Source organism: Manis javanica, chromosome 15, assembly GCF_040802235.1.
Source record: "Manis javanica isolate MJ-LG chromosome 15, MJ_LKY, whole genome shotgun sequence".
Lineage (NCBI taxonomy): Eukaryota > Metazoa > Chordata > Mammalia > Pholidota > Manidae > Manis > Manis javanica.
The window spans coordinates 69,352,936-69,380,744 of record NC_133170.1 but is presented as its reverse complement, the minus strand read 5'-3'; the positions used below and the strand labels follow the sequence as shown (position 1 = coordinate 69,380,744).

The 27,809-nt window shown below is 35.6% G+C and overlaps 1 protein-coding gene across 7 annotated transcripts in view; it reads left to right on the top strand.

Moving 5' to 3' along the window:
* ATXN2 (ataxin 2) overlaps window positions 1–27,809 on the top strand; it is a 148,059-nt gene that overhangs the window by 66,913 nt on the left and 53,337 nt on the right. For 5 of the 7 annotated variants that reach the window (XR_012125345.1, XM_073222193.1, XM_037014357.2 and 2 more), the window contains exons 7-18: window positions 1,760–1,851; window positions 2,257–2,454; window positions 3,923–4,101; window positions 5,973–6,182; window positions 8,837–9,019; window positions 10,736–10,933; window positions 11,316–11,423; window positions 11,687–11,757; window positions 19,726–20,021; window positions 21,238–21,301; window positions 21,879–22,031; window positions 22,412–22,478. Coding sequence is in view for 6 of the 7 variants with exons in the window: in XM_073222193.1 (XP_073078294.1) it covers window positions 1,760–1,851; window positions 2,257–2,454; window positions 3,923–4,101; window positions 5,973–6,182; window positions 8,837–9,019; window positions 10,736–10,933; window positions 11,316–11,423; window positions 11,687–11,757; window positions 19,726–20,021; window positions 21,238–21,301; window positions 21,879–22,031; window positions 22,412–22,478 (1,819 nt within the window). In the remaining variant the exon portion in view is untranslated. The remainder of the gene's footprint in view (window positions 1–1,759; window positions 1,852–2,256; window positions 2,455–3,922; window positions 4,102–5,972; window positions 6,183–8,836; window positions 9,020–10,735; window positions 10,934–11,315; window positions 11,424–11,686; window positions 11,758–19,725; window positions 20,022–21,237; window positions 21,302–21,878; window positions 22,032–22,411; window positions 22,479–27,809) is intronic. The other 2 variants (XM_037014356.2, XM_037014354.2) reach the window with 1 other exon arrangement.

Below are 27,809 nucleotides of genomic sequence, written 5' to 3'. Positions count from 1 at the left end.
CAAGAGGAAAAGCTTTCAGCTTCTCGCTGTTCAGTATGATGTTGGCTGTGGGTTTATCATATATGGCCTTTATTATGTTGAGGTAGTTGCCCTCTATACCCATTTTGTTGAGAGTTTTTATCATGAATGGATGTTGAATTTTGTCAAATGCTTTTTCAGCATCTATAGAGATGATCATGTGGTTTTTGTCCTTCTTTTTGTTGATGTGGTGGATGATGTTGATGGGTTTTTGAATGTTGTACCATCCTTGCATCCCTGGGATGAATCCCACTTAGTCATGGTGTATGATCCTTTTGATGTATTTTTGAATTCGGTTTGCTAATATTTTGTTGAGTATTTGTGCATCTGTGTTCATCAGGGATATTGGTCTGTAGTTTTCTTTTTTGGTGGGGTCTTTGCCTGGTTTTGGTATTAGGGTGATGTTGGCTTCATAGAATGAGTTTTGGAGTATTCCCTCCTCTTCTATTTTTTGGAAAACTTTAAGGAGAATGGGTATTATGTCTTCTCTGTATGTCTGATAAAATTTCAAGGTGAATCCATCTGGCCTGGGCGTTTTGTTCTTGGTTAGTTTTTTGATTATCTATTTGAATTTTTAAAAAAGATAGCTGATCGTACTGATCATACTCTTACATACATGTAGGGAATGTCTGGAATTATGCCTAAGAAGTTGTTAGTGATGTTTATTTCTGCACGCTGAAATTGGGTTGGAAGACTTTTACTTTCTATTGGATGTCCTGCACAGTTTATCCTTTTTACATGAGCATATACTAACTACTTTTCTAATTTTAAAACCTCCATAGGTAACTGATTCCTGCCTACCTGTGTTAGGCCTAAGGTGTTGCCTTAGCAGTGGAATGATTTTATAGTCTTATCTGGAGTAGCACAGAAGGACTCAGGTTGATGGATGTCCTTAATGGCAGGCTTTAGTGTTGAAGTCATCAACATTGCTCAGATGATGCTGTGTCTTCTCTTCTGAGATGATGATTATGCACTGTATTTTGCTCCTTCCCACCAGTAAGGTTTTAAAAGAGGAGCTGAAACATTAGAAAAGTGATTACCCAGACATTAATATTCACTAGTGAAGATTCTTCTAGCCTCTGCCTCTCACTGGTGTCTTATGCATTAAGGAATGCAGTCTAGCTTTTGAAACTGGTAGTTTTCTCATAGAATTGTAGTTATCTATACTGAGGGTACAGGTCAGAGCATCAAGGCGCAGAATTCCATTGCTGAGGACCCGCAACTGTTAATGGCAAACCAGTTCTAAAACCCAGCTCTTGTGACTTTGTCCAGTTATTGCCTGTTCATTCTTTCATACCGCTTTCCTTTTGAGCATGCCCAGGGGGTAGGGGAGGATGGCAGGGATCTAGTATCATGCTCCCATCTTGAAATAGTGATGCAGATGCAGTGGAGAAAGCTTTGTCTTTTCCCTCCCTTCCCACAAAACACTGGAAATTTCTTTGGCCGTCAAAAAGCACACTTTGTTCCAGAGAAAGGAGAACCCTAACCTGAAGGCCCATAGTTCATGAGGTAGTAAAAATGTTTTGAATTTTTATTAATAACCTCTCAAGTAATTGTTTTGTACAGTTATTTACCCACTTACAGTGGCTGATAATGTAAAAGGAAGTTTTTTGTCTGTTTTTAAAAATTTGTTAGATTTTGTTAGTATAATTGGTATATATTGCTGAACTCTAGGTAATGAGTGTAACTGAATTAAAGAAGACATTTTTGTAATTTAAAAAATGAGCTTGTTTTCTTCTAGTCTAATGGATGGGATCCCAATGATATGTTTCGATATAATGAAGAAAATTATGGTGTAGTGTCTACATATGATAGCAGTTTATCTTCATATACGTAAGTTTTAAATTTTTGCTTTTATTGCATTTGTCTTTGATTTTCATCATCTTAAATTATGATGTTGAATAAATGTCTCTGTTAGTTTTAAGTTAAAAAATTATGTAAGAGAATCCTGTTAACTACCTAGCCTGATAAATTCCCATTAAAACAGAGAATAAGTGTAGTTTAACTATACCCTAATTTTATGCCCTAAATAAATTATGGTTTTTTTCTGGTTTTTTCTCTAGGGAAAAGATAACAAAAAATTTCAGCTTTTGATTTATACATAAGTAGACCATTGTAACTGTCTTACACTTTTACCAGCATTTCAAACTCTAAACTCTCTTAGTAGTTGACTGTAACAGTTACATAAGATATGACTTTAAAACACTCACTTTGCTTTTTCTTTTCCTCATCTTTCAGAGTACCCTTAGAAAGAGATAACTCAGAAGAATTTTTAAAACGAGAAGCAAGGGCAAACCAGTTAGCCGAAGAAATTGAATCAAGTGCCCAGTATAAAGCCCGGGTGGCCCTGGAAAATGATGATAGGAGCGAAGAAGAAAAATACACAGCAGTTCAGAGAAATTCCAGTGAACGTGAGGGCCACAACATAAACACTAGGTATTTAAAGGAAATCATGATGCAGTATTTTGGATACACAACTCAAGGTCTGTGTGAGAAGGTGTATTGTTATTATTACATTTCATCTTCCTTTAACACAGCTTAGGTAGAGAATGCAAATGGAAAGAAATGGTTTAAGATTCTGCTAGAGAAAAGATTACAGTAATCTTGGAAAATATTTTTTGAGCATCAGCTCTGTGGAGCCAAGTGTTGGATATATACAGTGATGAGCAAGCCAAGGTTTGGAAGAGCTCATTAAAGAATAATGATCAACTGGGGGCAGGGGGGTCAGTGGTACATGTAACGTAATAACTGTTCAATATGTTTTGCTAGATTAGAGGTATGTTCAAATTACTAGTAACATCAGAGTGAGGAGGAACTAGCATAACTTGTGGGGTCAGAGAAAGCCTCATGGAATTCGTGACATTTTGTGATAGGACAGTAGATCTGTCTGCAACTCAAAAGTAAGAGAGGAATTCCTCACATGGCTAGAAGACATGTAAAGGAACCTGGTCAGCTGAGAGCAAGGCTGGTTGTTTCCTATGTCCGGGATACAGCTGCAGGTTGAAGGTGCAGTCTGGGCAGCTGGTGATATGAACTGAGGTGAGAAGGACCATGTGTGTCCTATTAAAGAGCACCTTGTAGGCAGTGGGTGGGATGAATGAACTCTGGAACACTGAGAACTGGTTGAAACATGGACATCACTTAGTGTATTGAAATACAGTTCAAGTGTGAGAACTTGGTAACCAGTTAGACCAGACCTGGTGATAGAAAGGTTAGGAAAAACAAGGGGTGATCCTTAGATTTTTTTTGATAGCTAAGTGGATTGATGGTTGTCCTTGTAATGGAGATAGAAAACATGGAGCAAATGTGAGAGTATTCATTGCATCCATTTGAGCAGTTTATTACATTTGAGGGGCTTGTGAGCCTTGAATTTATTCATAAATGTATTGAGAAACACCTGCCAGAGAAAGATACACATCCTATCTCCAAGGCACTTGCAGCTTAGTCTGGTGATTTGAATTAAAGTGTTCAGTAGCAAATGTTGGGACTGTGGGACTGACAAGGTTTGGGATTCATCAGCATTGTTGGTATTGGATGAAAAACTGTGAAAAACAAATGAATAGCCACAAAGAGAAGAGATCTCAGAATGAAGAATGTTTCCGGAAAATAGACTGTGATTGATGGAATCAGCCATAAAGAGGCCAAGTAGGATGAGAATAAACACACATCTGTTAAATTTTGCACTTAGGAGGAGAATCTGAAGGAAAGGAAAGGCCAGAGACTAGAAATCAGCATAAGATGGAAGGGTAAGATGGAGATAGGGGTGTCTGTGAGTGAGGCAGTTTGCTTTAAGTGCTAAACATTTTTTTAACAAGCATTCCCTTCTGCCTAAATTACTTTCAGATTGTTTCGTTGGCCTGGTACCTATTAAGACAAAATGATTTAGAGACTCTCTCATTTTCAGGGAAAATAAATATATTCCTCCTGGGCAAAGAAATAGAGAAGTCATATCCTGGGGAAGTGGGAGACAGAGTTCACCACGCATGGGCCAGCCTGGATCGGGCTCCATGCCATCAAGATCCACCTCTCATGCTTCAGATTTCAACCCGAGTTCTGGTTCAGACCAAAGAGTAGTTAATGGAGGCAAGTATTTTGACCAAATTTGTCAGTCATCAAACAAATACAGTTTTCTATAAAATATTTAAGTTTACATAATTGATAGGTATGTGCACCTTCAGTGATTTCTGTGGAGTAGTTTTTACTTCAAAACTAAAGTTTGCCTTTGTGGAATTAACAAAATCAGTGATAATTAGTATAAGTCATTGGCATATGTGGTATTTATATGATGAAAATCTCATGTATTAAAGTGCTAAATTTAATCAAAGACATTGACTTGGCCAAAACATACTCCACATACAAAGAAATTGGAAACTTTGAGTAGGTTCTCAGTTTTAAAAACACTGGATGGTAAAATTATTTAACATAGTTTATATGGAAAATTCTTAATCTGTGTGAAATACTCAGTGGTTGATATAGGTTTATTTTTATTAACTGATTATATATGTATATTCTTATTACTTCAAGAAAAGATTTGAGGTAACCTAGAATATCAGACATGACCAAGAGTCAGGTGAAGAAGGTGAAGAAAAAAATATGCTTTAAAAAACACAAGAACTCACAGTGTACAGGTGGATGTTGTAGTTCAGTTTCAAGTATTAGAAGTAAAAGAAATTTACATCTTTGGTAGGAAGATAATTTTCTCTATTACCTCTAAATCTGGATTGAATATATAGTTCATAGGTCATGGATATTTCACATGAGTCTGGGATACCGGATGGCAGTACTGTTGGCGGTAAGGAAGTATAGTAATTAATAATAGCAATAATATGTTACTAAAAATGGGAGTTTAATTATAGATATTTAAGGTTGGAAAGTTAAAAAAAATAGAGAACACTAAGTTTCCAATTTCATTTGTTTTCACTGAGTCTTTCTCCAGAATTCCTCTCCAAATGAACACTCTTGAGTATTTTCTATAAGTATTGGGGGTGAAATTTCTTTGCTCACTGAGTAAGGAATTTTAGTTGTTCATGAACAGAATTCTCAAAGTAAAAAACCTGAAGGGGGCTGGGGAAGTGTATATACTCAAGTGTGTGGAACGTTATGGAGAGGAGACCTGGACTATTCCCTAGATTCAGGTAAGTGATGGGTCATATTCCACATTAGTTGTATTTTGACCTGTGCATATCCATCAGTGTCAGTTTATATGGTGATGACTGCTCTGTAGTTGCATTTATTCTAAGCAGTCTCTCAAATAACTGTTTAACTGTGTACTTTAGAAGATCCCCCTTCTTTTTCTAATTTGATAAGATTAAAATATTTTTTGAAAAGGTAGCGAATATTAACCTTTGTCACTCCTGTGACTCTGGAAAATAGAAGTAATGTTTTTTTATTTTTAGTTAAATGGACTTGCTTACTGAGGTTTCACACTGAACCTTACATACAAGTGTGAACTAGGTAAAAATCACAGATGGTTAAAAGAAACCAGCATTTTGAATGGGATATAATATCTGCTGTTTATTTTATTATGTTTCAAAAGTTAAAACAAATAACAGTAAGTAGTCTTATTCCTGAGTTTTATAATTTATTGTGTGAAATTATCTAGTGTATGTTATATTCCTTTTATATTCCTTTTAACAATTACTGAGAAAAAGTTACAGAAGCAGGATTAATAGGCAAAGTCTTAACTGTCTTCTTCAGTAGTATGTGTAGATCCTAATTAACCCTTTGGGAACGTGTATTCATTTAAACAGACTTAATTTTAAGGAGGTTAAAGTAAAATGTGAATTTATGTCAGTTAAGTTATGCTAAAACTTAGCACAAAACAAATGACTGTCCTCAAAGGGTTAAAATGTACAAGAAATCATTTTTGTCATTTTACTTTTTTTCTGTTTACTTTTTTCCCTCATTTTTTTCTTTAGTTTTTATACTTTCCTTCATATCATTTGTTCTGTCAGGTGTTCCCTGGCCATCGCCTTGCCCATCTCCTTCCTCTCGCCCACCTTCTCGCTACCAGTCAGGTCCCAACTCTCTTCCACCTCGGGCAGCCACCCCTACACGGCCGCCCTCCAGGCCCCCCTCGCGGCCATCCAGACCCCCGTCTCACCCCTCTGCTCATGGTTCTCCAGCTCCTGTCTCTACTATGCCTAAACGCATGTCTTCAGAAGGTACAATACCACAATTTGTTCATGTTTTTGTTTGTCTTTGTTTAACTCCTATGTTAGTTTATAATTACAAAATAGTTTCCTCTTCATTATTTAATAACCTATGATTTCCGTGTTTTAACTTAAGTTTATTAAAGCTATTTCTATTACCCTTTTGTTCATTAGAGAGAAATTTGATAAATGCTGTATGACGTTATGAACTATCCTGAATTGTAAGAATGGGGTGTATCTCTGCCTGGTAATGATGCTCTCCTGCAGCCCCGTAGTCCTACTCCAGGGCCTTCTCCCTCCCAGTTTATACTGTACACAGTAGTTAATGGAAATAAACTTTCTCCATCCAGTGCTGGACTTTGTGTAGAACCTATCATTACATAGTTCCTTGACTCCAAGGTACTAGTGAACCTACCTGTTGGCCAGAAGCACGAGTGGTAGCATAGGGGTCCTCTGGAGAGGGGCATTCCATGTAGCTGCTTTGTGTGCCTGCCCTTAGATGTCAATCCAGAGTTTGGTTTTATGTTTGGGAATTAAAAAAAAAAATTAGCCGTGCAATATTTATAATGAAAATATACTTTAATCTGTAAGAAGTCCTGATTAAAGATAAAATTGTTACTAAAAACCATATGAGTTAGAATCTTTAGGGAATTTTTTTTTTTGCCCTTGTCAAAAAAAGAATAAAATCCTGTAATTGTCATTCAGTATTTGATGCTAAATCCATCATTGTTACATCTCAAATGTAGGGATGTATTGTAGAAAGGTCACATTTTAGTTTAAATGCAGTGCATAAATTAAAAACCTGATTTTTGAGTAATAATGTCCTTTTGATATTATTTCAAAGTATGTTAAAATTTTGATCTGATTTGTTCATTAAAATTGTAGTTGATGATAGCTTATGTTGAGACTAATAATAGTTCTCTGGCATAAAGTGCTTCTCTGGAGAAAACTATCTTGGTTGCCATCCAGTCAGGGAAGTCATGTGATCTTGATTAATGGGGCTAAATTCAGAAAAGCCATTGTACTGATTTTCAAGGTAACTTCCTTACTCAGAAGTGTCTATAATGGTGGCCACTAAATGGAAAGTTAAATTTTGTTCAAGTGTTTTTAGCAGTCCATTTGAGTAAGTGATGTTCAGATCATGAAAATGTTAGATAAAATGACTGTGAGTGGACCATTTTCACTGCAGTGAGACCTAAGGCCCTTGGGGGCTGTCACACAGAAGCACACCTTCTGCATGTTCAGGGATGCTGCACTAGTCCATGTTTCTTTTTAACAAATTTGGATTAAAATACATTTTCTAGTGTCATATAGTTGACAGTGAAACAGTGTTTAAGTGTGAACTTCAAAAGTAAAACTATTAAATATAGTGCTTTTCTGCGTTTGATATGAGAGTATGTTTTGTTCCTGTATTTTATATATTACCAGAAAGAATGAATTTTTAAATGTTTCAGTTTGATTGCATTGAGCTATGCCAACTGACTTTCTTGGTCTTTTTCTATAAAAGTATATAAAAAATGTATATAAATATGCAAATACCCACTTCTTAAATAATTCTTTGATATAAATAATTATCTCCTATTGAGAACTATAATATATATAACATTTAACATTCTTATGGAGATTGTGTCCATGATTAAATTCCAACTGAGGATGCAAATTAATTTGACATTCTAGAGAGTTTGGCAGCAAGGCGTGAGGGTGAGGAACCTTAGCTTTGACATTAAGAATGAGTTTTGCTGAGTGTTAGCACTGTCAGACTTCTCTGAAGAGAGCCATCTGTCTGGCCACTGATTCACCTGTTTTCTTCACATGCACAATAGACTTCTTTAGAAATAGAAATCACTAGTGGGGTGACAGAACTAGTAATACAGAGTTTTGACAGATCGTATAATGTAAATTTCTTCCCCAAATGTCAATTATTGACAAGTCATGCCTTAGCAGTACAGTGTTCAGCTTACAGCCTGTTGGGAAAGTCTGAGAAACTACTTACAAGTGAGGGCTGTTTAAGCCATGGTTTGTAAAATTAATTACAGTGGCAGAAGAGATGAACTAAGATTTTTGGAAAATTTAGGAGTGGTATATATATATATATATATATATTTTTTTTTAATAGTACAAAATATGTAGGAGTTAACAGTCTTTTGTTTAAAAATGTATTTTTTTCTAACTTTAGAAGTAATGTAGATAGGGAAAAAGCTAAACATGTGTGGTATAAAAGTTACTGCATCATGTAGCCATAATTTCTATTAAAATTTTACTATATTTGATTTTTATATGCATACAAATAATGGAATAGATAAAATAAATTACTGAAATCTTAGAAGAGTTATGACATCTTATTGTTTGATTTCTTACCACCAACTTCATCCTTCCCTTTCTGTAAAGATAAAGGGAAATAAAATTTAATTCTAGAACTTTGTGGCACTCCATAAGATAATTTTGGAAGACCTTATGTAAAAAATAAGTAATCATTTTTATTTTATTTTTTTAACTAAGAAACTCTAGAGAGAGAAGGTTCGTGTGTGTGTGTGTGTGTGTGTGTGTGTGTATGTGTGCGTGCGTGCGTGTGAGAGAGAGAGAGTGAATGGGGTGTATGTATTTAGCGAACAGTACTGCTGATAGACATTGTGGCATTTATGTGATGTTCACTGTTCCTTTCTTAGGGCCTCCAAGGATGTCCCCAAAGGCCCAGCGACACCCTCGAAATCACAGAGTTTCTGCTGGGAGGGGTTCCATTTCCAGTGGCCTAGAATTTGTATCCCATACCCCATCAAGTGAAGCAGCTGCTCCTTCAGCAGCAAGGACTAGTCCTGCGGGGGGCACCTGGTCATCAGTGGTCAGTGGGGGTAGGTAACACTTAGAACATAACAATGGTGTTCGTTTTGTAATTCTAAAGGGCTGAGCTCAAGCACTCGTTGAAGAAGTATAAGTGTGTACGTTAAAAATAGTGGAATTACCAGGAATTGGAAGCCTTTATTTTTATTCTGGGCTCACCATATGTTCACCGTATGTTAGAGCAAATTATGTGACCATTCTGAATTTCAGTTTTTCCAATGAGTAAAGTAATTTTTGCCTAGTCTACTTCATGGACTTGTGATGAGATTCATATGAAGTTCATAAGTATGTATGTATCTTAGAGTTCTATAAAGTACAACTCAAATATGAGGTAAATACAGAATGTAACACCACTTGGAGGGACCATATTTCTGATCTTCTTGGCAACTTTGTTCATTGATTCATTCCACAAACATGTATTTTGGGTTTACAATGCTGTGTGTTTCTATAGCATCTGTATATGGCACTAAGGAATGTGCTGACAATAGCTATAAAAATGTAAAAAAATAACTGACAAGATCATAGTTAGGCTAAGGCTACTTTTACTACTTAATGTTTTGCTTCCATTGTAACTGGCGGATTAGAGCATGCAGTGAGGGCAGTTTTTTGGTCATAATCTATTTTAATCAGTGTATAGAACCTTTAAAAGAGAAAAGATCTTTAAGCCTAAGCAAAAATATATCCAACTCTATTAAATGTCTTTAGTTGGTATATACTAATCATCATCATGTATATTTTACTGTAAATCCTTTGGCTTTCTATTTTCTTCTTTGGTCTTCAACGTTAGGAAATAGCAATTCAGTTAAAATGCAATTCCTAAAATCTTTGTTTCTTCAGTTGTACCATTAATCATTTGAACTTCTTAGATGATCTGGAAATAAATTTTGAGAGTAGCAAAATGGTTTTAGAAGTGAAAGTAAAAACGGTTGTTAGAGATACATGCAGAGCAGTGTTATAGGTTCGCTCTTTACATAAATTAGAAAAATGACAACTGTTGAATAATAGCTTCCTTCCATGTCCCTTGTAACTTAAAACAGTAAAGAACCACTAAGGTGAAACATATTGAACTATTTTCTCTAAATCTTTGTATCTGAGTTCTACCAAGAGGTTAATAATAATGGAATATGAAATCTATTAGTTATTTTGAAGTCATGTGGAATATGAATCCCTGCTTGGATTATCTTCCCCTTTTGACTGAATTGGGTCCCTGATTACCTTAGTTACTGCAGAATGGATCTTGATACGGCAAGAGAGAATATACAGGAGTGGCAGTAAGCTGCTGAAAGGTGTTTATTATTTGTTGGAGGAACAAATAAGCCTGTTTTTTTGGATTCTCCCCTCCCCCCAACACACACACCATTTTTAAAGATAAACTCACTTTTTAGTAGAGAATGTTGCTGTCGTTATCTTAAAAAGTGGTATTTACCCTGCCTTAACAATCGAGTTGTTAACTTTATTTGAAATACTCCCTTTTACAATTAATGTATTTCACTAGAAGAAACTACAGTTGTACTTGGGTATTAGTAATTGCTATTGTTCTTCAGATATTTGTATTTTTAATCCACTACCACTATTCCTAAAACTTTGGAAAAGAAAACGGAATAATGGGATAAAGAGTAATTGGGATGGGGGTTGGGTAGGACTATTTTACCTAGATCTTCAGAGAAGCTTCTTTAAGGAAGTGACATCTGAGCTGAGAATGTAATGGATAACTTTTCTTTTTCCAGTTCCAAGATTATCCCCTAAAACTCACAGACCCAGGTCTCCCAGACAGAACAGTATTGGAAATACTCCTAGTGGGCCAGTTCTTGCTTCTCCACAAGCTGGTATTATTCCAACTGAAGCTGTTGCTATGCCTGTTCCAGCTGCATCTCCTACTCCTGCCAGTCCTGCATCCAACAGAGCTGTTACCCCATCTATTGAGGGTATGTAAGAAGGGGCTTCCCGATCCATAATGGTGCTTGTGAAATTGGTTAGAGTTTAACATTTAATGAAAAAATGCCATGTTGTTTTATTCATAGGTATGTATTTGAGTGTCCATTTAAAATTTCATGTAAATAAAGGTAGTTACTACTACTAATATCATGCATATTACTCTTGAATATCTGTTAAGAGGGTTGGGTATTAAAATATCAATATCAGTAAAATATTGGTGTTTCATACATCTACGAAGAAAAACCTCTGTTTAGATGGAAATGTTTTTTTGCAAAAATGTAATAAATTGAAATTGTTTAATATTTTCCTGTTTTACTTTTCTAACTTTTAACCTAACCACGAATCCAAAAAAAAAAAATTTTTTTTTTCTAGCTAAGGATTCCAGGCTTCAAGATCAGAGGCAGAACTCTCCTGCAGGGAATAAAGAAAACATGAAGCCCAGTGAGACATCACCAAGCTTTTCCAAAGCTGAAAATAAAGGTCAGGCTTTAAGAAGTCTTTAGATATAAATGTAGAAATAGGAAGGAGTATATCTAATCTCATGCCCAATACAGAGTACTTTTCTTAGTATTGTACATATTTAAATGCATAATTTGACAAATGCCAAAATCTCTAATATATTCAAATTTTTATTAGTTTGATAATTAATAGACTTTATTTTCATTTCTAACATCCCATCTTAAAAAGAAATTGAAGTTAAGGACTAAAAATAAATCTGTATTTAACACTTCTTAATTTTACAGGTATATCACCAATTGTTTCTGAACATAGAAAACAGATTGATGATTTAAAGAAATTTAAGAATGATTTTAGGGTAAGTTATATTGACTAATGAATTAGAATTTTAAAAGCTGCTAAACATTACTAGGACTTTTTATACCATTTATTTATAAAAATGCATTATATATGTGTATATATATATATATATATATATATATATATATACACACACACACACACACCCAGAAACATCAAATTGTGTGGAAAGCTAAACATTCTTAAAGTTTTCTTTGCCCATGCTTTTAAGTGGGGTAACTAAAATCATGAAATTTGATAAGAATAATACACTGATAAGATGTCAAATGAAAGAGTATGTAATTCTCACATTCAAAGCCACCATAATGTAAACTATTGCTTGGTATTCATCTGATAATTTTATTCAGTGAAGAGTAAAGCAAGGTCAAGGCATTAATTATTTCATGTGGTGAGTGAAGATGTACTGGACCCTGGTGTTCTTAGGTAGTTGCATATTTACACTTTGTATACAAATATATTGTGGCAGAAATCTTGCTATGTCACTTCTGTATTTTAAGACTTGCCAAACCTATTCTAATCTCCTGGGTGACTATATTGTTCTTTTGCACAATATTTAATACACTGTGCATCTCAGATAAATTTTGGAGACCAACTCAAGAAATCAGCTGGAAACTTAGCTTCTTAGAGGGAAAAAATCTGATCATATCAGGCTTTGAGAAAATGGCTGCTTAAAAAAAAAGATGACTGAATAAAAGGGAAAAGGAAACCTTTTCCTACCTTGTGTTCTAGCTTCCTAAAAATGAATAATTTTTTGCTGGTAGCTTCATTCTTGACTTACTGGCACCATTCAAGGTATTATGTATTCTCTCATACCTTAACACATTTATCCACTGAGCTTTAATGATATTAATAGTTGTGAATTTTAATTTCAATTTTTTAGGCTATGGTTAACACAGTTAAACTCCAACCCAGTTAAAGTCTTATGTGTACTTGCTGTGCTCAGCTGCATATGCCTGCCAGAGAGAAGGATCTTCTTTACTGTGCACCTTTTTACTGCATATGACTTGATTCCTAAGCAACAGATGATGTTACTTTGCATAATCTTCAATTTGATAAAAACAATGTCCTGCTGTGGGTATCCTTGGCCTTTTGCTCTCATTTCCAAGCACTTTTTTTAATGTTAATCATTCAGTCCCTTCTTAGAGTACACTTGCATTGAATTTATTGTGTTATGAAGGAAAGAAATATTTTACTTGAACTGTATGATTTAGTATATTTTTGCAAGTTTTTTTGAGATATAATTTATATGTCATACACTTTAGCCATTTAAAGTATACAATTCAGTGATTTTTAGTATATTCACAGAGTTATACACCATTACCACAGCCAATTTTAGAACATTTTCTTCACCCCTAAGAGAAACCCCATATGCCCTAGCATTCCTCATTTGCTTTCAAATGCTCCCCGTGTCCCACCAGGTCCTAAATAACAGATCTACTCTGTTTCTGTGGATTTGCCTATTCTGGACATCTTATGTATGAATGGAATCATACATACAATATGTGGTCTTTTGTCACTGGCTTTTTTCACTTATCGTCATGTTTTCAAGGTCCATCCACATTGAGCATCTGGCAGCACTTCATTTCTTTAGTGGATAAATAATATTTCATTATTTATGCATAGACCACATTTTATTTATCCATTCATCAGTTGATGCCCCTTTGGGTTGTTCCAACTTTGGGGCTATTAGGAATAATGCCTCTGTGAACATTAGTGTACAGTTTTTGTGTGAACATGTTTTCATTTCCCTTGAGTATAAACCTAATGGAATTTCTGGGTCCTCCAATAACTCTTACGTTTCACCTTTTGGGAAAAATTTCTGAACTGTTTGCCAATGAGGGTTTCTCTTTCTCCACATTCTTATCAACACTTGTTATTGTCTGCCTTTTTGGTGATAGTCATTCTAGTGGTATCATTGTGGTTTTGATTTGCATTCTCTGATGGCTAGTGATGTTGAGCATCTTTTTATGTGTTTATTGGCTATTTGCATATCATCTTTGGAAAAATGTGTATTCAGATCGTTTGCCCACTTCTAAAATTGAGTTGTCTTTTTATTATTGAGTTGTAAGAGTTCTTTATGTGGTCTGTTTTACAAATCTCACATCAGGTAACATGGTTTGCAAATTTTTTCTCCTGTCCTATGGGTCGTCTTTTCACTTACTTAATGTTGACACTTGATGCACAAAATTTTTAATTTTGATGAAGTCCAGTTTATTTTTTTCTTTTGTTGCTTGTGCTTTTGGTGTCATATCTAAGAATCCATAGTCATATTTACTCTTTATTTTCTTCTGGAAGTTTCATTTTGGACTGTGTTCCATTTTGAGTAATTTTTTAATATGGTGTGAAAGAGAGTTGCAAATTCATTCTTTTGCATATAAGTATCTATCACTTGTACCAGGACCATCTGTTGAAAAGACATTAAATTGAATTGACCTTTGTTGAAAATAAGTTGACTGCACATGTGAGGGTTTATTACTGGACTCTAAATTCTCCTCCATAGATCTCTCTGTCTGTTTTTTATGCCAGGATCATGCTATCCTGTTTTAAAGTTGTAACTTCTTCATTTAATAGAAAACATTTTGGCTGTAATATTTATCAATTCACAACTTTCTATAAACCTTTAATACTTGACTCTTAAATTCAAGTAGTTGCAGCATTAAAAGCACTCTCTCTAGGAATTCTGGTCTTGCTACTGTTTGGGGCCTGAATAATCAAATGTATTTCTAAGTCTCTGATGAATAACTTTCTGGTTCATAAGTGAATACTAGAAAGTAAAGAACTGGTTTTAAAAAAATGTTTGAGAGTGAGCTTTATAATTCTCTTCAGATAAAATATTATTAGTTTACATTTATTGAGTACTTCCTATGTGTCAGACACTGTTCTAAGTGTGTATGTGATAAATCCTTTATTGTTCTAATATCCCTTTGAAACAGATTCGGTTATTATCTCCAGTGCATATATTAGGAAGTGGAGGCAAAGACAATTTACATGGTTAGTCAAGATAGGCCTGTCCGTCTTTGTTCAAGCTTCCAGCAATGTTTTGGACAGTAGCTAATGTGTAGTATGTACTGCACTGGTCCGTCAGTAAACCATCAGAGCCACCTCATGATATGCACGTGGCCTTGAACTATGGTGGTTCACAAAAATCTCTGGTCTTTCATTGAGACAGAAACAGGAGTACCTTGTGGTTTTTTGTGGGGCTTTTGTTTTGTTTTGTTTTGTTTGCCTTCTCTGTTTCCTTTGAGAACCATCTGCAGGCTCTAATATACGTACAGGTTGCTGATAGCTTTATTTGTGTAAGAATTGCTAGTAATTTGATCTGTTGTAGGTTAATGGAGTGGGTTTGTAGACAATTTGACTTTGAATCTTGCCCTACACACACTGTATGTGTAACATAGAAGCATATTACCTAATTTCCCCAAGCAAAAATGAGATAATTGTAGAACCTACTTCATAGTGTTCTTGTGAGAATTACATAAGATACTGCCTATAAAGGTTTAATATAGTATATGACAAATAGTATGTACTCAGTAAATAATAATTCCTACTACCAAAAATGTAAATGACCTATAATTATACTGGCAATCAACATCTTCTTATTCTTGAGTCACATAAGAATTTGTTTTCCCATAAAATGTCCATACTATTGAAGCAGTCTACATATTCAGTACAATCCCTCTCAAAATTCCAATTGCGTTTTTCACAGATACTGAACAAACAAACCAAAATCTGTATGAAACTATAGAAGACCCCGAATAGCCAAAGCAGTTTTGAGAAAGAACAATAAAGGTGGGGAGGCATCATGCTCCCTGATTTTTAAGCTTTATTACAAAGCTATAATAATCAAAACAGAATGGTATTGGCATAAAAACAGACATAGATCATTGGAACAAAATACAGGTCCCAGAAATAAACCTATGTATATATAGGCAATTTGTAACAAAGGAGCCAAGAATATACAATGGGGAAAGGACACTCTTCAGTAAATAATGGAAAATTGGATACCCACATGCAAAAGAATGAAATTGGAATATTACCTTATATCATACACAAAAATTAACTTAAAATGTGTTAAGGACTTAAACAGAAGACCTGGAACCATAAAACTCATAAAAGGAAATATAGGGCAGTAAACTCCTTGACATTGGCCTTGGCAATTACTTTTTTGATTATTAGATACCAAAAGCAAAGTCCACAAAACTAAAAATAAGCAAGTGAGACTACATCAAACTAAAAAGCTTCTGCACAGCAAAGAAAACCATCAACAAAATGAAAAGGCAGTCTGTGGAATGGGAGAAAATATTTGCAAATCATATATCTGATAAGGTGTTAATACTCAAAATACATAAATAACTCACAACTCAATAGCAAAAAAAAAATCTTATTAAAAAATGGACAGGGGTTCTGAATAGACATTTTGACAGAGAAAGCATAGATGGCCAACAGTTGCATGAAAAGGTGCTCACCATTATTAATTGTCAGGGAAATGTAAATAAAAACCACAGTGAGGTTTACCTTATGGCTGTTAGAGTGACTTGTATCAGAAAGGCAAGAAATAACAAGTGCTGGCCAGAATGTGAAGAAGAGGAAACCCTTGTGCACTGTTGGTGGGGGGTGTACATTGGTGCAGCCACTATGGAAAACAGTATAGAGGTTCCTCAGTAAATTAAAAGTAGAGATACCATGTGATCAGTAATTCCACTTTGGGATATTTATCTGAAGGAAACAGAAGCAGTAGCTCAAAAAGATATCTGCGCCTCCATGTTCATTGCAGCATTATTTACAATAGCCAAGACATGGAAACAGCCTAAGTGTCCAGCATTGAGTGAATGGATAAAGAAAATGTGTGTGTGTGTGTGTGTGTGTGTGTACACGTACACAGAGGAATCACAACCATAAGAAAGTAAGGAAATCCTGCCATTTGGGACAACATGGATGGATCTTGAGGGCACTATGCCAAGTGAAGTAAGTCACACAGAGAAAGGCAAATAGCATATTATCTCACTTGTATGTGGAATCTTTAAAAAATAAAACAGAAAACCTGAGCTCCCAATGGTGGTTGCCAGAGGCAAGGGTGGCAAAATGGGTTAAAGTAGTCCAAAAGGTACATACTTTTAGGTGTGAAATAAGTCCTGGGGATGGATTATACAGCATGGTGACTGAGTCAATAATACTGTATTGTATATTTGAAAGTTGCTAAGAGAATAGATCTTAAAAGTTATAAGAAAAGAAAGTTTATGACTATGGTAATGCTCTTAACATAGTTAATAATTTCATAATACATATTTTGAATCATGTTCTACACTTGAAACTAATACAATGTTATGTGTCAGTTATATCTCAATAAAAAAAGAAAAAGTGGTTCAATTTGGGGGAAAAAAGACAATCTCAGTTTTCCCTTAGTATACTGCAGATAGGAAATACAGCAGATTGCTAAAACTTGTTCCTTAGTTTTCCCATTTGTAAGATAGTGATGATAGTATCAACATCAAATAAAGCTGTTGTAACACTGAATGAATGAGTTTGTAAATAATTTGGTAAAGTGTCCAATCCAGAGTGAGTGCTGTGGGTATGTTTGCTATCATATGAAAAATAACAGCAAAAGTCTCGTTTTTGCCTCAGAGACCCTTGTGGTAAATAAAAGAGAAGTTGTCTGCAGTGCACAATTGGTCTTTGATGTGTGTAGCCTCTCCTCAAGATTTTTGCAAACAAATGCTGTCTTAGACATTAAGTGCTATATTTGTGACTTAAATTGCCACTGGATCCAAATAAATGTCTCTCTCACCTTACCCTCAGTCACTTGAGGACTCTGTAACTATTGGTGATATAGTGAAGCCTTGAAATGGCATAATTAGACTTGACAGTGGTCCCAATAGTGAGACTTTGACCTTGGTTTGTCCATCTTGAAGCTAAGATTCTTTGTCTCTTTCCAACTGTACATCCCCCTGTGCTGTGCAATTGCTCTTTAGCTTATTCTCGCTGCTTGGGGTTGTTACTTACGTCCGTTCACATTTCCACCTTGGCTGCTTCTGCTTGGTGCCCTTTCCCTTCTCTTTTTGTTGTTATTTCCTTGAGCTGTCCTCCTTTTCTTCTGTGGAGTATGGCCTCTTAAATCACTAATAGTGACATTGATTTCTTCTGGAGTGCACACTTAAAGCCCTAAAGCCCCCATAGTTACCTTCCTTATGTCTTTGTCTTGTGCTCTTCTCAGTGGTGCTTATGCTTTGCAGTTTCTTCTTTGCCTGTGGGTAGGAGGGCCTAACTGACCAGCACGTCTAGTCAGCTGTCCCTCTGAATCCACCCCCTTCTGACTTTGTAGGTCAGGATCATGAGAGTCCAGCCTCTGTAGTCTCTCTGTGTCCCCACTGGGCTCCCCCCAGTTCATTTTCCACAAAGCTGCTGTGGTCATCTTTATGAACTGTAAGTCTGTTTGGTGCTATGCCTGCTTAAAATTCTTCAGTGACTCATCCAAAAGACAACAACAACAAATGTTGGCAAGGTTGTGGAGAAAGGGGAACCCTCCTACACTGCTGCTGGGAATGTAAATTAGTTCAACCATTGTGGAAAGCAGTATGGAGGTTCCTCAAAATGCTCAAAATACAAATACCATTTGATCCAGGAATTCCACTTCTAGGAATTTACCCTACGAATGCAGCACTCCAGTTTGAAAAAGACAGATGCACCCCTATGTTTATCGCTGCACTATTTACAATAGCCAAGAAATGGAAGCAACCTAAGTGTCCATAATGGATAAAGAAGATGTGGTACATATACACAATGGAATATTATTCAGCCATCAGAAGAAAACAAATCCCACCATTTGCAACAACATGGATGGAGCTAGAGAATATTATGCTCAGTGAAATAAACCAAGCAGAGAATGACAAATACCAAATGATTTCACTCATATGTGGAGTATAAGAACAAAGAAAAACTGAAGGAACAAAACAGCAGCAGAATCACAGAACCCAAGAATGAACTAACAGTTACCAAAGGGAAAGGGACTGGGGAGAATGGGTGCGAAGGGAGGGATAAGGGCGGGGAAGAAGAAAGGGGGCATTATGATTAGCATGTATAGTGTGGTGGGGGGGAATGGAGATGGCTGTGCAACACAGAGAAGACAAGTAGTGATTCTACAACATCTTACTACGCTGATGGACAGTGACTGTAATGGGGCTTGTTGGGGGGACTTGGTGAAAGGGGGACCCTTGTAAACATAATGTTCTTCATGTAATTGTAGATTAATGATAACAACAAAAAAAAATGCATACAACTAAAAAAAAAATTCTTCAGTGATTCCTCATTATCCTGCAAGTTAAAAACTGGAGTCCTTAACAAAGCTTTCAAATTCCTTTATCATTTTGTTCCTCTTAGGTGAGTTTTTCATTCCTTGAGTCACTCGTGCACTGTGCCCCACCCTTGCTCTATCCATTAGTGCTTTTCTCTTTACAGTGGGGATATCTCCCTTCCTCTTGGGTTCTTAAGAACACTGTTTCTTTTGCTTGGTTTATTCCCTTTTTCAAATCCCCCCTCTGTAAAACATCTTTCACACTTTAGAGACTTCCATTCAGAATCCTTCTCTTTCTGTAAGTTGCTTTTTCTTATAGGACCCCATAACATCTACCCCCACTTTATTGTTAAGTGTCTGATACCACCCAAGTGGTAAGTTTTGGGAGGATAGATGCTGTTTCATATTTCCATCCAGCAGGCATGAATTTCTGACACATGGTTGGCACTGAGTAAATTTTTAACTTCTGAGGCTTGGACATTTGAGTGCTTATATGGTTGTATTGTATAGATGTTTTGTTGTTATTGTCTTATAATAAAACCATTACTCTTTATGCAAAAAGCCCTTATTCACTGTATTTCATACTTGCAAATAATACTAGTTTGCTTGTGCTCTTAGAGAAAATTGATGACTAAGAGTTATTTAAAATATGTAAGTATAATTATTTCCTTTATTTAGTTACAGCCAAGTTCTACTTCGGAATCTATGGATCAACTGCTAAACAAAAACAGAGAGGGAGAAAAATCAAGAGATTTGATCAAAGACAAAATCGAATCGAATGCTAAGGATTCTTTCATTGAGAGCAGCACCTGCACCAGTGGCAGCAAGCCCAGCAGCCCCAGCGCGTCCCCATCTGTCCCCAGTAACGCGGAGCACAAGAGGGGCCCCGAAGTCACATCCCAGGGGGTTCAGACTTCCAGTCCAGGATGTAAACAGGAGAAAGATGATAAAGAGGAAAAGAAAGATGCAGCTGAGTGAGTAAACCTGGAATTTACCACATCCTGTTACTTAACTTTTTCTTAGGTGTCCAGGCCTTCCAACTCAAGAATCTGAGACTTTTAGGCTGCTTTGTAAGTGGCCCTCAACTTGCAAATGACTCGTCTAAACAAATGGCATCTTAAGTAAATTAGGTCATTGTGCCCTATTCTCTTCTTCCCTCCTTCCCTTTCTGCATCCCATGACAAAAATAGTAGGCATAAATTAAGAAAGGCTTTTTCTGTAAATGTACAGGGAGTTGAAAAATTACTGGCTTTTGGGACCTGTATCCCCTGGAGGCTATTCAGTACCCACTTCCTGGCTTATGCTGGTAGGACTGAGAACTGCCACTGCTACAAAGAGAAGTATTTGGTGCCCCTACTTGGAATTCAGTGTTGTCCATCAGAAACAGTGTTTTAGTTAATGGTTAGATTTGTTAAGGTAGACTTAATTCTGCACACCCATTATCAGTTAAATGGACTTTTGGGGGCTAGTCTCAGGACCTAACCGAACCACCATTGATTTACTTGTTCTGGGTTTGATGACACAGTTAAACAGCTGAAATTGTGGAGTGAAGCCTACTAATAACCCAGGAGTGCTTATTCTTGATTTTGATGCAGAAGTTTTTATTAGAGTTATGATTTTTTCCCAAGGTATGTCATGTAGGAAATACTTTGTCACATTAAAAAATACCACAGGCTATCTCACTACGCTGATGGACAGTGATTGTGATGGGGTTGGGGAGGACTTGATAATATGGGTGAATGTTGAAACCACAATGTTGCTCATGTGAAAACTTTCTTAAGCTTGTATACCAATGATACCTTAACTAAAAAAACCAATAAAGATACAAGGAAACTGGAAAAAAAAATACTGCATGCTAGATAATCAGTGTATTAAGGATCGTTTTTAAGAATATCTTGTGAGAGTCCACTGTCCTTCCAATTTAAGTATTTGTTGATTGCATTTGAGAGGAACATCATATATTGCACTTTCTAAAAAAAGATTCCTTTTTGACCAGTCTTTATCAGATTAAGGAGTGGGAAATATTATGTGTGTTTTAATGAAGAGGATTTAATGATCTTTCTTTTAGTGAGAATTGTTTAAATCTAGTATGTGTTTAGCATTATTTTAAAGTCAGCTGTAGAGGGCTTTAGAGAAACCTAAGTTCCATGCAGATTTCACTGTTTTTTTTCTTTTTTTCTTCTGGTTTAGGCAGGTGAGGAAGTCAACATTGAATCCCAATGCAAAGGAGTTCAACCCTCGTTCCTTTTCTCAGGTGAGTTTGTTTTTTTCTCTCTTTTATGTGACCTAGTCTTTAAAAATTAGTTTTTTAATATTGGTAATATTCCTATTCCCATATCTGTCATCTAAACTCAGTTATAGAATGCTAAAACAACTTTTAGTTTTAACTTCCTTTTTCTTAAATGGCCACTAATGAATATTTTGAGCCATAAAAAGATCCTTGTTTTATCATCAATTTGACATGGGGAAAATCTTGGATTCTTTCTGGTTCAGAATTTGAGGATGGTTAGCTAGGTAGACTCTCAGGTTCGTAGATAAACTGTTATTCTATTGAATTTGTAAGAAGATAGATTTATTTTTTAATTTTGAAGACACTTTCTCCAGTTCCTTAAAAATCACTAATATTTTTAATAATATTATTAATTGGCAGAATTTAACTTTCTTCCAAGTGTTTTTTCTTACTTTGAAACATGTAGAAGTTTATTTTCAGTAAGTTTTTTCATTCAGAGGGACGAAGTGAAAGAAAGTGAAATAGAAAGATGGGGAAAATCAGCCTTCAAATCGCACTAGGTAGCTTTTCACTTTAAGATAGTTGATTTTGGTTTTCGTAGCCAAAGCCTTCTACCACCCCAACTTCGCCTCGGCCTCAAGCACAACCAAGCCCATCTATGGTGGGTCATCAGCAGCCAACTCCAGTTTATACTCAGCCGGTTTGTTTTGCACCAAATATGATGTATCCAGTCCCAGTGAGCCCAGGTGTGCAAGTAAGTCATAGAATTTGATATTCATTTATTCTCCCTATCTATTTGTATTCGACACCAAGGACTCTGAGGTGTTTGGTGACTTGAGACAGTGATGGTGTAAGAGAAGTATTTGAAAAGATGAGACATACAGTGATACAATATGTTCATGTAAAGACCTAAATCTGAGAATGTTTTCTGGTGAGAAAGATACTTAGATTTACTGTAGTCTGGGGATTGTCCTTTTTGACTGTGGCTGTGATTTTATTTTTAATGATGACTCATAGAGTATCAGAAAATCTCAGAGCTAGCTCCCTGGCAATATACAACTGAGAGAGAGTCGTAAAATACGTTCTTATTAACTTCGAGAGCCTGATCTTTTTTTTTTTTTTAATTCCCTCAAGCCTTTATACCCTATACCTATGACGCCCATGCCAGTGAATCAAGCCAAGACATATAGAGCAGGTAAAGGTGAGAATAATCCTGCCTGTGTTTGCTTGTAGTCTGCATGCTGCATGAATGAACTAACTCAATGTATAATGAGTAAATATTTGTGGTTTTGACTTTTGAAGTCCAGCATTAAATAAGGTATGTCATGCATTTTTATGAACAAAACCAGAGATTTGTGATTTTTGTGATTGTTCAGGATCTTCAAAAAGAATACTTGAATTCAAAAATTTTCAATGGTAAATTTGAAGAGTTTACTAAATTAATTTACCAGGTTGCTGATGACCTTACTTTTTACTAACTACAGTTTTTTTCTCCCCAAAACCCAGAATTTCTTTTTGAGCAGAGGGCAGCTCACTTTAGAAACCATCAAAGTCCTATTAGAGGAATGTTTTGTCATCTTCAAAGTGGAAAGATTATGTAATCTAATATTCTATACTTCTGTGATTAAAGAGCCTTCATGGGAAAAAACATTTATATTGAAATCTTGTAATGTTGAAAAATGCTAAAGGGTTTCTTTTTTTGTCACCTAGGTAATTGACAGCAGTTAATGGCTATTATTTTATTGAGAAATAATAGAAATAAGAATAATTTCTATAAAAAGAAACATTTCTCAATGCCCAGTAATTATACTCCTGACATAAAAAATTAACTTCTTAAGTGAATATGCTTTCCTTAGTGTTTGAAGTAATTATAATTACTTTGTGGGTGTAGTAATTAAAACTCATAATATGTATGTATTTTTTTAACCATGTATGATGTCCTTTATCTTGGCCTTAGAATGCTGGAACCTGTGGAGAGAACCTAACCTTAGATAATATAAAGTTGTCTGGTTATGGAATTAATCTTATTCTGAGGGCCTGAAAATTTTCAGGGAAAAAGTTTTAGTGCCATTTTGAGTGAGGTTAAATCAGGGTGTTAGTATATTATGACCTGGTTTGGGGCTATTTTAATGGTTACTTAAAACAATGCAGTGGGAATGTTTTTATGTTAAAATGTGAAAGATTATTTCAGTGAAAGCAAGGCACTATACCATAGCTCTCTGATGAGAGAGATGCACTTTAATTCAGAGGCACTGTCATTTTAGTAGAGGAGAAATGGTATACTCTGAAGGTACCTCAGCCAGTTTTATGGAGACTTCTCTAATAAGATAGAACTGGCACACTGCAGAGAACATCAGCTTTAAACATGCTGTCCTAAGATGGGAACTGATTAGATATTTGCTTTGTCCATCATTCGTATTCAATGATCATCAAGATTTTGCCATATTTACTTAAGGTGTACTTTGTTTCTTTGCAGAATTATTTAAGACAATCCCAGATGGCATGCCATTTGAGTTGTACATCTTAGAGTGTATCTTTACAAGCATGGACAGTTTTCTTAGGTAGCCAGAGTGTTTTTCTCACACTTTATGAAATAAATTCCTTTTTATCATCTAATAACCACCGTAATCAGATTACCCTGACTGAGTCAAGAATATATTTTTACAATTAGTTTGTTTTGATATGGATCAAAATAAGGTCTACACATTGTTTCATTTATTACATGTGTGTAATTTTGCCTTTCTTCCCCCCTACTTTTGCTTTGTGGCAGAAACCAGTTGTTATGTAGATTATGTACCACATTCTAGATTTCTCTTTTCTTCTTGTGATGTCATCGATTATATTCAGGTTTAAGTTTTTTTGGGGATGGAGGAGATAAGAACACTTTTAAAATGTTTGAGTGCTCTATACTGGTTCATTCAGGAAGTGTACAATATCTGGTCCTCCTCTGAGTTACGGTAAGATTAAAGGTTCAGGTGGTGCCAGCCTGATCCTCCCTCCCCAGTTGTGAAGTTTTCTGTTAATCTTTCATCTATTTCATTGATTGATGCTAAACATCATTTTTTTCGTTAAGGCAGAGGTTCCCAAATTCTAGTGTGCATCAGAATCATTTGGGGAGTTTTGTTAAAAAATACAGATTGCTTGCCCTCATCTGCAGAGTTTCCAGTCCACAGTTTCCAACTGAGTAGGTTTAAGGCATAGCCTAAGAATCTGTATTTCCAGTGCGATTTATAAAACCAGTGTGCTGGTGATGCTGCTGGACTGGGACTATACTTTAAGAACTGTTGCAATTAGAAACTTGGAAACGGTTATTTCTGAATTCCTAGCATTTCTTCTCCATTTATTAGCTGGAATCATTCTGTAAGGGACTATTCTTTCCAACTAGGGCTATTTAATTATTCTGAAATGGTTTGTACAGGAAAGTTAGGGTAAATGCTTAGATTTAAATGCTTGAAATTGGCTCAAGTGTCAGTTTTTAGTGAGTTTTTGGTGCCCTTTTACTATCAGTAGTGTCCAGTGAAATTGTTTCGATTTAAGGATGTGACTCTTTCTCCCTCTTTTATTTTTTAATATTATGGATGGATGGATTTTCATATATTTTTATATATTCATTGTGTTTCAGTTAATTCTTCTTATTGCTCCTCTTATCCCATCCCATCTTTGATCAATAGCAATCCATTCAGGTTGACTCCTCTGTCCTTTCATTTGTCTCGGATAGTTTCTTTCTGCTACAAATGAAATGTCTCAAGCTGATCTTTTTCTACCCTAAACCAGGATCAGTATTCCTCCAAGGAACCCTGTTTCTTTTTACTAGGGAATAGTGTTTAGAAACCCATATTCTGGTTCTAGGACGTGCTCCTTACTTTTGAGTTACTGCTTCTAAGTCTTTTCAGTGGACAAAACTAGGAAATGCCGTTTTTTTTTTTCTTTTCAATAATCTAGAAATTCAAATTGATACATCCAATTCAAGTTAACATTGCAAGATTTTTACTGTGAATTTTTGCTTGCATCTCTCATTCTCTTATATTGAAGACCTTATAGAAATAGTAATTACCTCTTAACATACTACTGTAAAGCTTTAGTGGCCTAAATCAGCAAACATATTATTTCACACAGTTTCTGAGGGTCAGGAATCCAGGAGTGGCTTAGCTGGGTGGTTCTGCCTCAGAGTCTGTTATGAAGTAGCATTGACGAGAGCTGCAGCTATCTGAAGGGCTAATGGGCTGGTGGATCTGCTTCCATATTCAGAGCTATTGGCAGGATAATACTGGTCCTGCCATGGCTGCTTGGCTTCTCCGAAAATAAGTGTTCAGAGAAACCAGCTTACTTTAAATGGAAGCTGCAGTGTGTTTTACAGCAGAACCTTGGGATGACATAACTTCTGTCATATGCTATAGGTCACAAAGAGCAAACCTGGTACAGTGCAGGAGCAGGGGGTACTATCGAAGGGTGTGAATACAAGGAGACGGAAGCATTGGGGGCCATCTGACTTGCCAGGGTATTTACATTTTCCTAGAACGTGTGTAAAATATTTTCAAAATATTTGTTGTCTGATTGTTAGACTATGGGATAAAATTTTAAATGTCTTGTGAGTATTACTTACCTTAGTATATGTTTCACTAAGAATTTTTTTTAAGTGCCAGTTTTCAGAGTAAGGAGTTGGTACCCTTGTTACTTCTAAAATACTGACTTCTGTAGTCACTCTTATGTCAACAATTTGATACGTAGGTAGGTTAATCTCATAGAGTTTGTTTCCATTTGTAGGGATAGCTTTTTTATTTTAATTTTATTTCTTAGGTACAAGATATTTATATTCTCTCAAAGTCAAAGTTACATAAAAAGGTCAATCAGAAATCTTGCTTCCATCCCAGGCTCTCCATTTGTACTTTCCTTCATCGTTTCCATCCCAGTAGGTGGATCATCCATTCCTTCCGTCATTAGCAGGTGATCATTATTTTCTATTTATCTTTACAATGTTTATTTTTACACAAATACACTTTTTTATTTACAAATGTACATTGTTTTTTAAATTAGCTTTATTTACATGTAATTGACATACTATAAAATTCACCTGTTGAAGTATACAGTTCAATGATTTTTAATTTATTCTCAGAGTTGTCTAATCATCACCATAGTCAATCTTAGAACATTTTCATCTCTCCAAAAAAGAAACTTGCGTGCCTTAGCAGTTACTCCCCTCTCCTCCCGCCATGCACATACATACTCATGCCCTAGGCATGCTAATTTACTTTCTTCTCTCTAGATCTGCCTGTTCTGGATAGTTCATGTGAATGCAATCATCTGTATATCTTCTGTGTCTCAATTTTTCCACTTAGCATCATGTTTTCAAGGTTCATCCATATTGGAACATTTGTCAGCACTCCATTCCTTTTTATGGATGAATAATGTTGTTTTACCTGTTCATCAGTTATTGCCTCTTTGTGTTGTTCTGACTTTTTGACTACCTGTGAATAATGCTGCTGTGGACATTTGTGCAGAAGTTTTTGTGTGGACTTAGAAGTTAATTTCTCTTGGAGTAATTACTTTGTTGGAACTGCCACACAGTTTTCCAAATGGCTGCACCATTTTATTCTACCAATAATGTACGAGAGTTCCTAGTTTCTCCACATACTCAACAGCACTTGCTATTGTCTGGTTTTGGGGATTATATCCATCCAGTGGTTATAAAGTGGTGTCTCATGATGGTTTTGATTTGTATTTCCCTAATAGCTGCTGATATTGAGCATCTTTTCTATGCTTATTATGGATATTCAAATATTTGGAATTCTTTGGATATTGAAATATTTGACCTAGTTTTTAATTAGATTATTGCTCTCTTAATTGCTGAGTTGTAAGAGTTCTTTGTGTTCTGAATATAAATCCTTATCAGAGAAGGAATTTACAAATATTTTCTCCCATTTTATGGGTTGTCTTTTTACTTGCTTGATGGTATCCTTTGTAGCAGTTTTTGCTCTTTTATTAAGGTGTTACTGATATATACTCTTATGAAAGTTTCACATGAAAAAACAATGTGGTTACTACATTTACCCATATTATCAAGTCCCCACCCATACCCCAATGCAGTCACTGTCCATCAGTGTAGTAAGATGCCACAGATTCACTTTTTGCCTTCTCTGTGTAGCACAGTTTTTAACTTTGATGGAAGTTCAGTTTATTTGTGTTTTTGTTGCTTACTTATGTTTTGGTATCATAGTTAAGAAACTATAGCCTAATTCAAGGTTGCAAAAATTTACTGTGGTTTCTTCTAAGAGTTTTATAGTTTGCCTCCAACATTTAGGTCAGTGATCTATTCTGAGTTAATTTTTGTGTACAGTGTGAGGGTAAATATCCACATTCGCTCTTTTGCGTGTGGATATCCACTTGTTCCAGTACCACTTGATGAAAGGACAACTCTATCCTTATTAAATTGTTTTGGTGTCTTTGTTGACGTTTTTTTTTTTTTCCATCATACACAAAAGGATGCACACTATATGTGCTGTTCTGCACCTGTGGGGGTTTTTTGTTTGTTTAA